Source organism: Malaclemys terrapin, chromosome 4 (assembly GCF_027887155.1).
Source record: "Malaclemys terrapin pileata isolate rMalTer1 chromosome 4, rMalTer1.hap1, whole genome shotgun sequence".
Lineage (NCBI taxonomy): Eukaryota > Metazoa > Chordata > Testudines > Emydidae > Malaclemys > Malaclemys terrapin.
In genome coordinates this window covers 110316147-110334832 of record NC_071508.1, presented here as the reverse complement: position 1 = coordinate 110334832, position 18686 = coordinate 110316147, and the positions used below count along the sequence as shown (strand labels likewise).

The window sequence follows — 18686 nt, the reverse complement described above, 5'->3', positions numbered from 1 at the left end:
CACTAATAAGCCCCTAATTGTCTTCCGCTTCACACGGCTCTTACCCCAGGTCTGACTTGGGGAAATTCTCCTAACAAGCGACAGCCAGCACTCCTTGTGCCACAAACAGCAACACGAGCTGTCTCTCGGGCAGTTACACTAGAAAGGGGAAATGGATGAGCAGTCAGAAAGCAGCCCAGCATCCGGGGCCAGTCAACTGCAGAACAGGGACCGAAGGGAAGAGGCCAGAATGGCTGGCATCAACTAAGTGTTGCTGGGGAAAAAGACTGTCCCCAGCCTGCCCACATCCTTCCCTCTTTCTTCTCCACTGCTCAGCCATCAGTCCACCTTCCGTCTTGCCCTATCCCAATCATCAGCTTGCCTTCGCCCTTCTTGCCCCTCTCTCCTGCTGTCTGCTCCCTCATATTTGTGCAATAATCTCCTTAGAACACAAGGATCTGAAAACAAGCAGTTGCTTTTAGCTCATTCCAAAGCAGAGGCTGTTTTGCATGTTACCTTGGTTTTGGAGGTGAGGAGGGGGCAACAGTGAATTCTGACAAAATGGGGAAGCTGCAGAGATTTTGGCTTAAATAACCACAAAGATTCCCCTGTGGGGCTTTCCCTCTGTCTGATCATACTGCACCTAAAAGGAAATGCAGGACAGTGGTTGAAACAGGGTCTGCCAATAGAGCCAAGCAGCTGCATTTCTCCAGTGAGACAGAGAACCATGGTCTGCCATCAATATTCAAACTCAGAAGAAGCATGTAGAAAAGTAATTCCTAAACGAGACCCTGTCATTTCCAGTGAATTTACATAAGGACTTATGGCCTGGTTTTTAAAGATTAAGGCTGGCCAGAAAACAAAAAATCCTTTTTGTGAAACATTTCAAAATTTGTTTTCCGTCCAATGCCGAACAAAAACAAAACCCTGTCACAAGGGGGCGGGGGGAGAGGTGTGGGAGACAGAGAGTCAGGTCCCTGCTCCAAATCAAGCAGAACAGAGCCTCCCTCTCTCTCTGGTTTTGATCTGAGAAACCTTCCTGACAAAACTGTCATCAAAACTGACGAGTCGCCACAAAATATTTCAATTTTTCATAAAATGGTATTTTTCAACAGAAACTGTTGTCAAAAATATTTCAATCAGCTCTATTAAAGATGCTCAGCACCTGCAGCTCCCATTGACTTCAATGTGACTTGTAGGGTACTCAGCACTTCTGAAAAATCAAGCCAAGTTGTACCTGATCAGACCACTGGTTTAATCCACTAGTCTTACGGTAGGGGGAGGGAATTTGGGGAGTAGGGAGGCAGGGGGAAAAGCGGTGGTAAATTAACCAATGCTGGCTATAGGAAATGGACAGGAGCAGATGATTAGCTAGAATGGCAATTGCGATTAGTTTATATATAATTATAAATAAATAAAAATTAGTAATGGCTAGTTAGAGGGGCAGCTGGAGATAGTTTATACAGGGAGGGGGAAACAAATAGAAACACCATGGACCTAACAAACCAAATATCCATTCTGATCCTGTTCACTTCACTGGTATCTTGTATCGCTCTGCTCCTCACTTTGTTTAGACTGTGAGCTCTTTGGAGCAGGGACTCTCTCATAGACTGATAGACTTTAAGGCCAGAATGGACCATCATGATCATCTAGTCTGACCTCCTGCACATCGCATGCCACAGAACCTCACCCACCCTCTCCTGTAATAGATCCATAACCTCTGGCTGAAGTCCTCAAATCATGGTTTAAAGACTTCAAATTACAGAGAATCCACTATTACTCTAGGTCAAGCCAGCAAGTGACCCTTGCCCCATGCTGCAGGGGAAGGTGAAAAACCCCCAGGGTCTCTACCAATCTGACCTGGGGGGAAATTCCTTCCCAACCCAAAATATGGCTATCAGTTAGACCCTAAACATGTGGGCAAGACCCACCAACCAGACACCTGGGAAAGGATTCTCTGTCGTAATTCAAGAGTCCTCCCCATCTAGTGTCCTATCTCTAGCCATTGGAGATATTTGCTAATAGCAGTCATGGATGGGACATATGTCATTGTGGGCAATCTCTTAATACCATCCTCTCTATAAACTTATCAAGCTCAGTCTTAAAACAAGTTAGGTTTTGTGCCCCCATTACTCCTCTTGGACGGCTGCTTCAGAGCTTTACTCCTCTAAAGGTTAGAAACCTTTGCCTAATATTTCAAGCCTAAATGTGTTGATGGCTTGTTTATATCCATTTGTTCTTGTGCCAACATTGGCCTTTAACTTAACTCCTCTCCCTCCATGGTGTTTAACCCTCTGATGTATTTATAGAGAGCAATCATATCCCCCCTTAGCCTTTGTTAGGATAAACAAGCAAAGCTCCTTAAGTCTCCTCTAGTAAGGCAGGTTCTCCATTCCTATTATCATTCTAATATCCCTTTTCTGTACCTGTTCCAGTTTGAACTAATCCTTCTGAAACAAAGGAGACCAAGGGTGCACACAGTATTCTAGATGAGGTCTCACCAGTGCCTTGTATAATGGCAATAACAATTCCCTATCTCTACTGGCAATACCTTGCCTGATGCAGCCTAGGGTTGCATTAATCTTTTTCATGGTCACATCACATTGACAGCTCATAGTCATCCTGTGATCAACCAATATGCCTAGGCCTTTCTCCTCCTCTGCCACTTCCAACTGATACATCCTCAGCTTATAGCAAAAATTCTTGTTATTAGTCCTTAAGTGCATGATGTTTCACTTTGCACTATTAAATTTCATCCCATTTCTATTACTCCAGCTTTCAAGGTCATCCAATCTTGTATGATATTCCAGTCCTCCTCTGTATTGGCAATACCTCCCAAATTTGTGTCATCCGCAAATTTTATTAGCGCACACCCACTTTTTGTATCAAGGTCATGAATGAAAATGTTAAGGATTGGTTTTGGGACGAATCTTATTTGAGGAACTCCACTAGTAATCTCCCTCCAGTCAGACAGTTCACCTTTCAGCATGACCTGTTGTAATCTCCCCTTTAACCACTTCCTTACCTGCCTTTTGATCCTCATATTAATTCCCATCTTCTCCCATTTAACTAATAATTTCCCATGTGGAAATTGATCAGATGCTTTACTGAACTCCAGGTAGATTATATCTACTGCATTTCCTTTGTCTAGAAAATCAGTTATCTTCTCAAAGGAAGGTTAGTCTGGCATGACTGACCTTTTGTGAAACCATCTTGTATTTTATCCCAATTACTATTTACTTCCATAGCTTTAACTACTCTCTCTTTCAAAATTTGTTCTAAGACCTTACATAAAATTGAGGTCAAACTAACAGGCCTGTAGTTTCCCAGATCACTCCCCTCACCCTTCTTAAATATAGGTACTGTATTTGCAATCATCTGGTCAAAGGGTATAACCCCATAGTTTACGATTTATGCTCAAATAAATGTGTTAGTCTCTAAGGTGCCGTAAGTACTCCTGTTCTTTTAATTAAAATCCTTGTTATTTATATTAAAATTTCACATGCCAGTTCCTTTAATATTCTTGGATGGAGATTAGCAGGCCCCCCAATTTGGCCCCATTAAGCTGTTAGAGTTTGGCTTTCACCTCAGATGTGGTAATTTTTACTTCCATATCCTTGTTCATATTAGCCACCCTGCCACTGCCCCCATGCTCCTCATTACCCTTAATAAAAACTAAAGCAAAGTATTCATTTAGGTATTGGGCCACACCTAGATTATTTTTGATCTCCACCCCATCCTCAGTGTTTAATGGCTCCAGTTTTTTCCTTGTTTTCTTTCTCCTTGTATGGCTACAGAACCTTTAACTATTTTAATTTTCTTTGCTAGGTCCAATTCTGTTTGACTTTTGTCAGTTTTCACTTTTTCCCTATACTTTCTGACCTCCAAGAGGTAGCTTTCTTTGCTTCCATCCCTTCTTCCATTCTTTGTAGGCTTTCTGCTTTCTCTTACTAACCTGTTTGAGATGCTTGTTCATTCAGTTTGGTCTGCAATCCTTCCCTACAAATCTTTTCCTCTTGCCAGAAGCTGTGAATGGGCAATAGGGGATGGATCACTTGATGATTATCTGTTCTGTTCATTCCCTCTGGGGCACCTGGCATTAGCCACTGTTGGAAGACAGGATACTGGACTAGATGGACCTTTGGTCTGACCCAGTATGGCCATTCTTATGTTCTTATATTCTTGAGGTGCAAGCTTCAGATACTTTAAGTCAAAGTTGAATAAACTAATTACAAGTCTTCTCCACAATAAGATCCGTGATTCAGTCCATTCCACTTCCCTATTTATTTCCCTTAATTTTTTTAAGTTTCCCTTTTGAAATCAAGGACTCTAGTTGGAGACTATTTTTGTTTATCCTTCCATTTAATTTAAACTGAATTAACTCATCATCAAACCAAGGTTGTCCTCTACAACCAGTTCTTCTGTGAAGTCCCCACTACTTACCAATACTTCCCCAGCCTGTCATAGACTTCCTTGTGTGTCGCAGTGAGAATCTAGCCATATCATTTGTTTCCACATGAAGGACAATCGGTGGATTCTTTCATGCTCCCATTAGGATCCTTTTCAGCCTCACATCCCATATCTTAATTCCCAGCAGATAGCACATCCTTCTGTTCTCCAGTTCAGCTCTGGTGGGAGGCCTGTCTGCTGTTCTTAGTAGGGAGTTTCCAGTCACACAGACCTGCTTCTTCCTGGGGTTGGCGTGATTATCTGGCCTCCCCTCTTCTATTCTTCCTGGACTCGTCTTCTTGTCTTCTGTTCTCACTTGCAATCTTCTGCAAGACATCTCTTATCCTCCTGGGGCTCTAAACTCTGGCTCTCTTCATGTAGGATTAGCTGCTCCTCTCTTCTACCATACTCTCCTATCTTCTGATATAGCCTGCCCTTCTCCCCTTCCTTTTCCAACTCAACAAACGTGTTCCTCAGCTCTGTTTTGCTATCACTAGCCGGTCTTTTCCTCTGCTGTCTCCTTGTAGTCACATGCTTCCCTTGGCCACTTTCTTCATCCAGTAGTCTACCCTCTCAGTTCTCTGGTCCAGATTGCATCTCTAAATCTTGTGGTTTTGTTTCAGTCTCCTCTCACCTTCCCTCCATCCTTGACTCCAATACCCTTCAAAAGTCTGCCACAGTTTCTAGCTGCATCTCCAAACCTCGGATCTTCTCTTCCATCAGATGTATTAGGCGGCACTTCACACAAATAGAGCACCTGTCAGATACCCTCTCCAGGATAACGTACATCCTGCATCTTGCACATCCAGTCATCTTCATCATCTCTTCCATTCCTCGGGTTACTACCACTGCTGCAGATGTCACAGCCTTCCCTCCTAAACTCCTGTCAAGCAGGAAAACACACACACACACACACACACACACAAATACAAAATCACCACACATCCCCTCCCCAAATTCCCCTTATAAACTCGCCTGTTTTTAGCTCTATTTGCTGCCTCCTGTGCCACCTTCTAAATGTTTGCATAGCACCTACCACACCTTGGGGTCCATTACAATATAAATAAATATTAATAGCAAGAATAACCCTGCCCTCAGAAGTAGCAAATACCTGATGCTTCAGAATAAGGTGTAAGACCCCAGTAATGCACCTGGACAATTAGATAGTGCTGTGTGTGTGTGTTTGGCGGTGGGGAGATTGGAGAATCCTAAGATTGCATTAACCCACATTAACACATAACTGCATAATTACTACAGTGATCCTGATTCACTATCCACAGTCAAGTCAAGTACTTCCTCTCTGCAGAGATCTTGTCAATAAAAAGGGTCTGAGGTCATTCATATTGCCCACTTCCTTGATCGGTGATTAATAAGGTGTTTCAGACTCTCTCTTCTTTTCCCTTGCCAAGCTGTCTGTAATAGGGACAGGCAGAGAATATACAAGACTTCACTGGTTAGTGATCTGTGTTCTAGGAGTCAACATGAAAGTCAGAGATCAACACCACAAACCTAACAAGGAAACAGCCATTCTGTGTGAGACTCAGCTGCTTGGGGTCAGCTGTTCTGCACAGAGGGTTGTGATGAACAAAGTCAAGTCTATCCACCAAAACTACTGATTTTTAATGAAGTAAAGAGCTTTCCTGCTGAGAATTGCAGTGGCAAATACTTATGTTATATGTAACTTGGTCATATTGCACATATGACAAAGAATATAGAGTGTGGGGTTATGCTATTAAAAGGTGTTTTTTTTTAAATATTGAAAGCTGTGGTTGGGTTCATATTGCGATGGGAATCTTAGATTTTGAATTTCCTCATTTGTGTCCATTTTAGCATTAGACTTGTTTATAAGTAAGGCTAAGATTTTGTCACGATTATTTTTAGTAAAAGTCACAGACAGGTCAGGGGCAATAAACAAAAATTCATGGAAGCCGTAACCTGTCTGAGAATTTTGCTGCTGCGGCTCCATGGTTTCTCCCGCCATCCTGGTGGCTGGGAGCTGTGGAGTTCCCCCTCTACCCGTGGCAGCTGGAAGCTGCAGGGTGACCATATTTCCCAAAGATAAAATGGGACACCCCCAGCTGCTCGCCTGAGGCGTCCCCTTCCCCCTCCCCTGCACGAGGCTGTCGCCTGTCACTGGAACCCTGAGGAGGGCCCCTGCATGAGGCTGTCACCTGTCTCTGGAACCTTGCAGGAGGCCCCCATTGCTGGAATTCTGCCAGGGCCCCACTGGCTGCCAGCTCCCGTCCTGCAGACCCTGGGGCTGAAGCAGAGAATGTCACAGAGGTCTCTGGAAGTCATGGATCCATGACCTCCGTGACATAAACATAGCCTTATTTATAAGAAATACAAAAGTTACTGAGGTATATGCATGCCTGGGCTCCCACAGTGACCTACAGGTGAGAATACCCTTACATCTCTAAAGTGCTTTTTATCTCAAAGGATCCTGAAGCCCCAGACCGGGCCATTAGGGTCCATGAAAACCTCAGCCATATGCTTTCCCTCACCTTGGTTTTCTGAGATCTAAAATATCAAGGCTAATTTCAGCTTTCATTTTTAAAAAGGTAGGGTGAAATTCTGGCCCTTCTGAATTCAATGGAAGTTTTGTCAATGAGGCCAGGATTTCACCTCTAGTCTTTAACTCTCTTCATTGCAGAGATAGCCTGGAATATGTAAAATAGGGACTAGTATGGAAAGTTTGGTGTGTGATGTTTCCTAAAAATCACAGATTATTCAAAGTTCTCCCTACAACCTCAAGCATTAGTGAGACTACTCAGGTGAAAAAGGGGTTTGCAGGATCAGACCCAGCTTTTTGTATTAAAAAAAAAAAAAAAAAAAAAAAACACCTGAAGAAATGTAAAGGATAAAACTCAGAAAATGGCAGTTTTCGGCTGCCCACAAATGTTCAAGACTAGGATTTCCATAGCAGTACATTCACTCAGTGAGTGCACTACAAGTTATTGTGAAGGTTCATGGCTCCAGCTCCAAGGGAAAGAAGTAAAACTGATCAGTGGCTATTAAACCAGCTTTGTAACTAACTGGTTCCTCAGAAGAGGGACACAAATTTCTAGGACAGCAAAGGAAAGCCCAAGCTCCTCATTAACTACTTATAAGAAACAAACTATTTATAAGCATTTTCTCATTTCAACAATTTAGCCTACACACATGCTTAGGAAGAGGTCAGTAAGTGTTGTATAGATAGATGACAAACGCTTCTCAAATATCCAGGAAGTGCTTGAGAAAGAGGTTTCTACTACAAACCTTTGGCCTTGATTTGTTTTTGGGTCCATCTGCCAATGAGCAGTAGGACTTTGTGATAGGGCGGCAGACTCTAACCCCCTAGAGGAAAGCTGGACTCTTCTGCTGAATTACCCTAGGTACTAGCACTAACACCCTATTTCAGATTCAGGGTACGTACTGTTCTATCGTGCTGGCAAGTAGATCCAATTAGCTCAACCGTGATATAAGGGGTGTGTACGTGTCTCTTTGGGTTCAGAGGAGATTGTGGAAGGAAACTCTAAGAACATCCAGGTTCAAGGAGGAAGTTTGGGCTGAGATTTATACTGTTATTGTTTCAGTTACTCTAGGAAGTGGGTAACTTTGGTCATGCCTACACTGCAAAGGGCACAATGAACTCCACACTAGTTCTCTGCCAACATGCCAACAAGGAGTAATCGATGGCCAATAATAGAGAAAAGGTTACTCAAGTAGATAGTCATTCTTGGAATACTTGCGTATCCTACAGCATCCAGTCAGAACTCTCTAGGAAGCGATAGCCATTGGAGCTACATGACTGGCCCCTTATGGCACTTAATATTTAGCCCTAAGGATGTAAATGAGAGTGATTCCAAGCCTCCGTCACTTCATTTCACTTTTTCAGAATCCTTAGCAAAGCAGAAGAGGATAGAGGGAGTTAAATGTAAATCAGAACAGACAATCTACATGAAGTAGAGTTACTGGTAAATAACCTCTCTTTCTCCTTTGAGTATGATCAATATGGATCCCAATTCTTGAGAGATTAAATAGCAGTAACAATCCTCAAAAAGTATGTGGGTTTGTGGAGCATTTATTAAAGATTTTGGAAGAGTATTGAACTTGGAATCCAACATAGGAGAGGAATGAAATCTTCAAGAATCAATAGCATGAAGAGTATTCTCCCAGAATCTCAACAGTGATTCCACTGGCTTCATAAGTACGAATTTCAAGTCCCTAGAAGGTGGTGGATCGCAAATGGATGGAAAGATATGGATCAATCCTTTCAAAAATCTAGACGATAGTAAGCAGAGATGGCAGTCAATCGGATCTTAACAGAACTCAAGGATAACCCAGACTGTCTGAAATAGCCCCAAATTGGTTATTCTGAATACACCATAGATTGTAATTGTCACGGAGTATTGGGGGACTCAGGGCCCTGCACCCCCGGCTTCCTGCGATTCACCATGACTCTCAGCCAGCCAGTAAAGCAGAAGGTTTATTTGGATGACAGGAATACAGTCCAAGATAGGTCTTGCAGGCACAGACAACAGGGACCCCCTCAGTTAGGTCCATCTTGGGGTCCCCGGGCATCCCAGCCCAGCCCCCCTTGGGAGGTCAGAGCCATCTCTGCCCCCCAGCCCTCTCTCCCTGCCTGCTTCCAGCACTCTCCTTTAGCGACCCCTCCCACAGCCTTTGTTCAGTTTCCCGGGCTAAGGAGTCGCCTCGCCTTCAACCCCTTCCTGGGTTCTCATGTTACACACTCAGGTATGCGCCCTCGGGCAGATCCCCTCCTGCAATGCAGACTATCCCAGCACACTCCCCTGTCAGCATTCACAGACCACCGTGAGAACAGGCCCAGTTCGTCACATCTCTCCCCCCTTCGAGACCGAACTGAGCAGGGTCACTTTAGCCAGTGACCCGGGGAAGTTCGAACCTACCCCCGTTCCCATGGATGCCCCCGCATCCCTCCCATTCCTTGGTGAGAATTACACCAGGCCCCTCCAGTTTCACGCTCCCCCTTAGGTTGGGGGTGCTTGATGGCACTCGCAGTTCGCATGTGGGAAGGTTTATGCGGCCTGCGCCCTTTTCCCACCCCCATACCTCTGGGGCTCCAACTGGGCTGTGGTCTTCTCCCAGCGCTCCAGTCTGGAGGTCTGTGCTTTGGGCTCTCTTGGTTTAGAGCCGCCCTTTTTACCTTGGCCACCCTCCGAAAAGGCTCCTCTATGCTGGGCAAGGGTCCTAAAGCTGTTTTCCCCTTGTCCCAGGCCTTCCTCCCCCTCTGACAGGGATCACAGGATCTGCAGTACTGTCGGACAGTAGCAAAGACCCCAGGCCAGTAAAAGCTCCGTAGCAGCCTCTGCTGGGTACGCCAGGTTCCCTGGTGCCCTGAGAGGGGAATGTCATGGGCCCGGCACAGCAGCTGGCGGCGATACTTCTGGGGTACCACCAGCTGCCTCCTGATCCCCCCTGACTCCATTTTCCCTGGGGGAGCCCATTCTCGGTACAGGAACCCCTTCTCCCACAGGAATCCTTTCCGGCCACCTCGTCCCATGGTCTGTACCGCATTGAGGTCGGCCAGGTCCCTTATCTTCCGCAAGGAGGGATCTCTCTGCAACTCGGCCTGGAACTCAGCAGCTGGGACGGGGATGGCCACCTGCTCTTTCTCGCCCGCTGGGTCCGAAGCTGCAGCCTCCCTGAGCCGCGTCCCTGGGCGTTCCCTCCCCACCAGGTTAGGGTCCCGTGCCTCAGGCAAGGCACCCCCCCCAAGGCCAGGGCGCAGTGCCCCTCGCCGGCTCTGACCGCGGGTCACAACTAAGGCGGTCTGGGGGCTGCTGGGCCAGTCCTCTAGGTCCCCCCCCATCAACACCTCAGTGGGCAAATGGTGGTGCACTCCCACGTCCTTGGGGCCCTCCTTGGCCCCCCATTTCAGGTGTACCCTCGCTACGGGAACCTTGAATGGGGTCCCGCCCACCCCGGTCAGGGTCAGGAAGGTGTTGGGCACCACCCGATCTGGGGCCACCACCTCGGGCCGGGCCAGTGTCACCTCTGCGCCCGTGTCCCAGTAACCATAAACTTCCTTCCCATCCACCTCCAGGGGAACAAGGCACTCGCTCCGCAGGGACAGCCCCGCGCCAACCCTGTAAACGGAGAACTTTGAATCCGGAGCATCTGGCCCCCCAGAGAAGCTGGCCTGGGGCTCTCCTCCCTCCTTAGCAGGTGGTACTCTGCCAGCCCCCCTTCCCTGGGAATGCTGCCTCTCGCCGGGCTGGGTCTCTACCCAGTCAACCCTCTGTGGGTTCGGCCTGCTCAGTCTGTCCCTGAGCCTGGGGCACTGGGCCTGTATGTGGCCCTTTTGGCCACGGTGGTAGCAGCCCATGTCCCATGGGTCCCCTTGAGTGGGTCGGATGGTCCTGAGGCCGGATGTTCCCCTCTGATGGGGTTTTTCTGTATTTTCCCACGGGGAGGTCCCATGGTGACTCTCTCTCTGCGTTGTGGTGGGACTGTTCCTTTGGGACTCCTCCCTTTTATCTCCTGACCGGCTCTTTACAAACTCATCGGCCAGCCGGCCTGCCTGTCGCGGGGTCTCTGGCTTTCTGTCCACCAACCACAGCCTCAGGTCGGATGGGCACCGTTCATACAGTTGCTCCAGTACCAGCAGTTTAATCAGGTCCTCCTTCGTCTGGGCCCCACCAGCCCACTTGCTGGCGTATCTTTCCATGTGGGCGGCTAGTTGCAGATATGAGATCTCAGGGGTTTTATCCTGACTCCGGAACCTTTCCCGGTACATCTCAGGAGTCAGCCCAAACTCTCGTAGCAGGGCCTTTTTGAATAGTTCGTAGTCCCCTTTCTCTGCCTCTCCCAGTTGGCGGTACAATGCCACGGATTTGGGGTCCAGTAAGGGGGTAAGGACCCGGAGTCTGTCCGCGGGATCCACCCGGTGCAGCTCGCAGGCCGTCTCAAAGGCCTCCAGGAAGTCATCCATGTCCTCCCCCTCCTTGTATGGGGCCATGATGCACTTATCAAAGCTCCGTGCAGTCCTGGGTCCCCCCTCACTCACCGCAGCCGGGGGTTCGCTGCCCTTCAATCTCGCCAGTTCCAGGTCATGCTGACGCTGTCTCTCATTCTCCTGTCTCTGTCTCTCTTTCTCCTCCCGTTCACGCTGATGCTGTCTCTCTTTCTCCTCCCGTTCATGCTGATGCTGTCTCTCTTTCTCCTCCCGTTCATGCTGATGCTGTCTCTCTTTCTCCTCCCGTTCATGCTGTCTCTGTCTCTCTTTCTCCTCCCGTTCATGCTGTCTCTGTTGTTCACGATCCTCCAGCTCTCTCAGTTTTAGCTCTTTCTCCCATTCCAGCCAATTCCGCTCCCCGGATGCCGAACGTCGCCGGGAGGATCCTCTGCTGGCCGGCGAGCTTCGCCGGGGGGACCCCCTGCTGGCCGGGGGGGCCATGGCGCCTTCGGTATTTGCTGGGCTCCTCCCCACCCTTCCCCTAGGCATAGGAAGGAGGGGTCTCGGGAAGCCCTCAGCAGCCGGCTGACCACTCCCAGCTGGGACAGACACTGGTGCCTGCGCTGCATTTGCCAGGCTGCTTCCCTGAGACACAGGGATCAGTTCATTCGCGCGATCTTCTGCCTCCAGCTGGGCAATGAGCTGTTCTTTGGTGAGCCTCCCAATGCGCAGCCGCCTCTGCTTGCACAGCTCCACCAGGTCGCTCTTAAGCCGCTTGGCATACATCTTCCTGCTGGCCACTCGCCGGCCTGTGTGCTCACCGCTCCCCACAGTTCCCAGGGGGCCCCCTAGTGTGCCAGCCCTTCTCGAGGTCACCACCTCTCTGCCAGGGTCGAGCTGCAGACTCCTCCGCCCCTGGGACCACTCGCTGCGATCCCCCCGGGGGACCCTGTTACTGCAAAAGTCCTTCTCGCTGGTCACACACTCCCAGGGGTAATAACCGTCTCTCTCCCACTCTTCAGCAGGCCTGGTCCCCGTCAATCCCCCTTCGTTTTACTGCTCCCCAGTCACTTACTGCAGGAAGCGCCGTCCACGGGGTGCAGTAGATCCCACCGCTGCCACCAGTTGTCACGGAGTATTGGGGGACTCAGGGCCCTGCACCCCCGGCTTCCTGCGATTCACCATGACTCTCAGCCAGCCAGTAAAGCAGAAGGTTTATTTGGATGACAGGAATACAGTCCAAGATAGGTCTTGCAGGCACAGACAACAGGGACCCCCTCAGTTAGGTCCATCTTGGGGTCCCCGGGCATCCCAGCCCAGCTCCCCTTGGGAGGTCAGAGCCATCTCTGCCCCCCAGCCCTCTCTCCCTGCCTGCTTCCAGCACTCTCCTTTAGCGACCCCTCCCACAGCCTTTGTTCAGTTTCCCGGGCTAAGGAGTCGCCTCGCCTTCAACCCCTTCCTGGGTTCTCATGTTACACACTCAGGTATGCGCCCTCGGGCAGATCCCCTCCTGCAATGCAGACTATCCCAGCACACTCCCCTGTCAGCATTCACAGACCACCGTGAGAACAGGCCCAGTTCGTCACAGTAATAGAACTAGAAAAATACAAGCAAGACTCTTCTCCATTCCCTTGTATACATTCTTGTTGTTGAATGCTCCCTTCTCTCCAAGAAATTCTCTTAAAACTCTAGGGAATACTTAAATTCAGAGAGATTATTAACAGTCCAGTATTCGTACTACCAGAATCCCAAATGAACCTGTGATAGCTTCTTGGAGAGGAAGTCTGAGAATAAAAACTGATTAATCCAAGTCAAAACTATCATTGCCTGAACCTTGTCCTGTCTAATTTTAGTAATGATACTCACAATGAGAGGCGGCAGGGGAAAGACAGGAATGCCTGAATCCAATGTATTATACTAGTTATTTGTACTATGGTAGCACCTAGGAGTCCCAGTCATGGATCAGGACTCCATTGTGCTAGGCACTTTTCAAATACTACCCCCGAGAGCTTACAGTTGAAGTAGAAGACAAAAGACAATGTGGATACAGACAGACAGAGACATGAGATGCACAAGGGAACAGTGAGACAATGCTGGTCAGCATGACAGGCAGTGTTTTCTGAAAACCAGTTGCCTAACTTAAGTTTTTGTAGGCACCATTCCAAAGGAGAGTCTTAAGTAGGATAATGGGGTGGCTTTGCAAATGTTTATGAGGAGCTCCTCCCACGAGTGAAGGTATGCATTGTTCACTGAAGTGCGGGCCTCTCGCTTCTAGATCAAAATTGAAGACTTCCCCCCTCCATTTGTGGCAATTTGTTAACAGCCCCATCTCGAGAAGATGACTGTTGAGTTTTTGAGGGACCAACTGTGTTGGGCACCGTACTGTTTGCTGAGGATGTCCACTGAACTTCTTGCTGAAATACTGTCCTTTCCAGACAGATGAAGAACCAATGAGTGATCCAATATTGAGACATTTTGGCCAAACTAACTTATTTATGACACAGGCCTAACGTATGACAGCTACAGAACTCCTTCTTGGAGCAGATATCTACATTAAAATTATACTCCCATTTGGAGAAGAGGTGGTTAAGACATTTGATGCAGATTAGGAAATTTCTTAATCTAATTAATCAGGTATAAACATACAGTTCCTGTCCCTCATGAATGAAGTAGTAATAAAGGAAAATACTGGCAATGAGAGGTGGAATCTAGGAGCTATATACATGTACACCTCTACCCCGATATAACGCGACCCGATATAATACGAATTCGGATATAACGCAGTAAAGCAGTGCTCCGGGAGGAAGGGGGGGGGGGCTGTGCACTCCAGTGGATCAAAGCAAGTTCGATATAACGAGGTTTCACCTATAACGTGGTAAGATTTTTTGGCTCCCAAGGACAGTGTTATATTGGGGTAGAGGAGTATGTTGTGGAACTGTTCCAAAATTATACGCTTTGAAGTTGCACATAATTCCTCTCTCCCATTAACTCTGGCTCTTTCTATTCTTTTACCTAATGCATAGGAGCCCATGGATTCTCTGGAACAAGTATTTCTTTCAGCTACACAAATAGCACAGCACCTGATGCTTCTGTGTTGAAAGTTGAATAATTCTAGGGCTAGAGGACTAATAGAATGGGATTAATAAAATATTGACATTTAAAAGGCACAGTACATATGTGAAGACTTATTAGCTTTATTTCTGTGGATTTTAGACTAACATTTGAATGTACTGGGGAAGGTAAGACACATGACAATGCTCTATCAAGTAATAAGCAACAGAGAGTCCTGTGGCACCTTTAAGACTAACAGATGTATTGGAGCATAAGCTTTCGTGGGTGAATGCCCACTTCGTCGGATGCAAGTAATGCATCCCTGGGATAATGACTATCCTGGGATAATGCAATCAAGTTTTGATTTTCCTTTCCCTCCTAATTCTGCCTTTATTCTTCCTTTTCTTCACTATTTTTGATATTTTTCATTATAAAATAAAAATCTCACACTCACACAGTTGCAGACATTTGCTGCTGCTCTATAACTGTCCCATAATTGTGAAGAACATCACAGCAGAAAGAAATGGAGCTTGTGAAGGCTGCTAAAAATTCTTAGTTCTTTTTGGCTGTTGCCACTTATTTACCAATGAGGAGGCAACGCCTGCTGGTCACAAACTGATATAGTGGGATGCAGAAAAGTGCCTTAATATTAAACTTTAATGGTGGAGAACCTGTTGCTAAGGAACATTTCCTAGGTGGTTGGTCACAGCTTCCACATTTCACAGGGCTGTTTCAAGAAAACTCATACCATTCTGTAAGCGTTGCACTGGTTTATTATAAGAACACAGAGCAACAGACAGACAGATTACAATCTTCTGGCTAACACACAAAAATACATGTAAATACTACCAATAAAAAAAAAAAATCACTGATTCATCTCTATACATGACAAGTACACAACCAATAAATATCTTGAATCTAAAGCATATATCACATGCTGCCCCACAGCTAGAAGATAAGTACTGCTGCACAGGGTGAGGGTAAAAGAAAGGATTTTTTACATGCTATCGTACCAACTACTTGAAGTCTGAGATATTTTACCAGCCAGATCATAAAATAGGCATGCAGATTAGTGGCAAACTTCCGGTGTCTACCTCTATACTTCTCAGCTTCCAACGCATGAGGTGTTTGGGAGTGGCAGACCTCCATAACAGGCAACAAAGGACCAAAATTCACAACAGTCACTTTTGGGCCACACATTCTATATATAAAGAACACATCCAAACTAGACATACAAATGTTAATATTTTCCAACAAACATATACTTTAAATTAATACTTTCAAAGCTACATCTATGTCCATTCTGACCAGCAACTAAGCAAGTCCCTTTCCTGTCTCTGACTCCTCACTCTCAGTTTCTCTGCATCTCCTACTATCCTATTGCCCCTCCTTTCAAGAGATGCAGCTGCTTTGTTAAGTCTCAATTCTCCAAAGACAAGCATATGAGTACATCCCCACTGAGTTCAATCAGACTGCTCACATGCTCAAAGTTAAGCATTTGAGTAAGTCTTTGCAGAACAAGGTCTTAACTGTGCAAGCTTAGTGAAGAGGAGCTTTCCCAATTTAGCCTAGTTCTGATTTACAAAATGGAGGCACCCACAGACTGAAGATGGAAAGGCTTTAAAAATTTTAGTAAAAAATCAGAGGTCTGCTCCCAAGCAGAGATCTGCTCCTCACTAATGCACACGGGGCCTAACAGCAGAGTCCACCCCAAGACAGAAGAATGGAATGCTTCAAGGACAGTCCATTAATATGATGTTGTACAAGTACAGTCCCGATTCAGTTCACACCTCACAGCCAATTGCAAATTGGAGAATGACTAAACTTAAAGGGCACACATGCTAAAATGTGTATGAAACTGTTTGAACAAAGAGAGAAAACTGCTCTTGGACCAACACGTTAGAACTATTTTTTAGCCCTGAGGAACGACCAGTTTGTTAACTCTAGAATACGTAATTTTACTGGGCAAAAGAAAACAGAGTGAAATAAGAGCTGTGTCAACCTTATAGAGAAAAATAAAATCTGAAAACACAAGACTGATACACAGCAGCATGTTCAAAGAGGAAAGGCACTAAAAGATACTCCAGTACCAGGTGGGCCTCAAGGCACTAAAAAGTACTCCAGGACCAGATGAATGAGACCCAATCTGAACAGGAGGATACTAGCTTATAGTACAATTCTCCCCTTAATGGGGTGCACATTCCACGTTTGCAGGTGAAGCAAGTTCCGGGGCTGCTGTTTTCTAATAATGTGGGAAAACATCAGAATTCTATTTTCAAATGTAAGCATGCAGATGCTGTTTATGAAGATTATCCCCACGGGGGTGTGAACAAGACAGTCGCTCCACCTTGAAGCTCTCTATAATTGAAAACATTATTGCCCTTCAACCCTGTGTCTTCCTCCAGTACCTCAGCCGGACTCTCACTGAGCTGGATTTGCAAAGTGGGCTGATAGATCTGTTTGTGTCCTGGCAGAAGTTCCCACAGGGATATTTTCTTTCATGATACAGTAATAGCCACCTTTTCTCATTCACTCCCTATGGTTCATCAGTCTAGGTTTAACAAGAGAACACACAAATGTTTAGCACTGAGATGGAGCTCCCTGTACACATAGCACCTGATGCAAGTATTTGTGGAATGAAGAGCAGAATAGTATAGACAGGAATGAAGGACTTCCCTTGATTGCAAGACATCCTCCTCTGAAGGATGTGAGTAATGTGAATCTAGTACACAGAACAAGTTCCGCCTGCCTTGTAAGCAGGGTATGATTGTGCAGATCCAAGACTAACCAATCCTAGAACTGTCAGTCTTCATCCAGAACCCTGCTTATAACCAGCACTGCAATGGTGCTTTCAGCATGTAAATTACACACATGGACTCACTATTCCTAAGGCAAGAGAGACACATGGAAGAGTCAATGCATCACCCAGAGGTACTGGCCAGCATCACAAAGACCCTGGTTTAATAGATGCCACCACTGAGAGCAACTGAGTGAGGCCACTGGGGATGTATTGCTTTGAATGGTTTATAGAAAGATTGCTGCATAACTTTGCCACAGCATGCTAGGATTGAGCTTTCCTGGCAATCGGGTGCCGAAAAGGTTGGATGAAGTCTCAGTGCTGATGGAACTACTGACAATCATTGTGAGCAATGTCTGGAATGCTGCTTGTCAGTAAGGAGAAGAGCTGTGGAAGCAGTAGAGAGGTTTGCTTCTGTCGTTCTAGAGCCAAGAGCTTTATCCTTCTCTTTAGGAAATCATAGTGTTCAGCTGGATCTGCAGTGAGGGGTGAGATGATCCAGACAGGGATATTTTTGCCAGAGTTCCAGTAACAGCAGCTACTTCTTGGGTTTCTCCAGGATGTTGAGGAACTTCCCTCGAGTCATTTCTCTAGCTGAAATCACAAGGGAAAAAAAGATTAATGTCAAACAAACAGAGCAGGATCATTTATAATAGTTAATCACAGGACAGAAATTCATTTAGAACTGTGCACTGGTGCTAACACATAGCTAAGAATTTTTTTAAATGAAAAGCTAAATCTGAACTGCACCTTGAATTCCTGACAGCCTGGAAACATAGGCCACACATTGGAAACTTCAAAGCTCAGCAATAATTCCCATGGCCTGTCTCATTACATACAATCTACACTTTCTATTCCTATTGTGGATAGCTTCATGATCATGCAAGATCTCCCTCTGTCTTTGCACTATCAATCTTTGAAAGGTGTAATCCGGAGCTCCATCGCTCTGTCTCAGGGCAATTGTTCCTGGATGCTAAAATCCATCAGAGATTATGGAGCTCTGTCTCTCTCCATTTCAGGATTACTGGTCCCTGGATACTTATGATCTTAAACAGAAATTAGACAGCATTTTCTCTCTCCCTTGGCAGTGCTACTCCCTGGATGCTGCAATATAATGGGGTTTATATTCCCTCAATGCAGTTCATCTATGGATGGTGTAATAAAGTAGAGTTTATAGAGCTTTGGTCTTCTCTCTTTGCATTGTCAGTTCCTAGATATTAAATACAGCAAGGCAAGGTTTATATGTCTCTCTCTCACTCTTGGCACCATCAATCTCTGGTTGCTGTATTACAGCAGAGTTTATACAGCCACTTTCCTGCACAAAACATTTCTGACTTGTGAGCCCATAGGCTCTGGCAGAGGCACCCTAATACAATCTTTGTCCCACAATCACAATACAAAATATAGACAGCATGATTAGTGATCGAGCCCTGGATAGACGGGTTTCCTCACCTTTTCAGCAATTTTAAATAAAGGCTTTAGTAAGCTTTG

The 18686-nt window shown here is 46.2% G+C and overlaps 1 protein-coding gene across 2 annotated transcripts in view; it reads right to left on the bottom strand.

Moving 5' to 3' along the window:
- LIN52 (lin-52 DREAM MuvB core complex component) overlaps positions 1-18686 on the bottom strand; it is a 95264-nt gene that overhangs the window by 10906 nt on the left and 65672 nt on the right. Inside the window, exon 6 of one of the 2 annotated variants that reach the window (XM_054027224.1) lies at positions 14526-17789. The exons of the other annotated variant lie outside the window; for it this stretch is intronic. Coding sequence (XP_053883199.1) covers positions 17734-17789 — 56 coding nt within the window. The 3' untranslated portion in view covers positions 14526-17733. Of the gene's footprint in view, positions 1-14525; positions 17790-18686 lie in introns of those variants that run through there. 2 annotated transcript variants of the gene reach the window in all.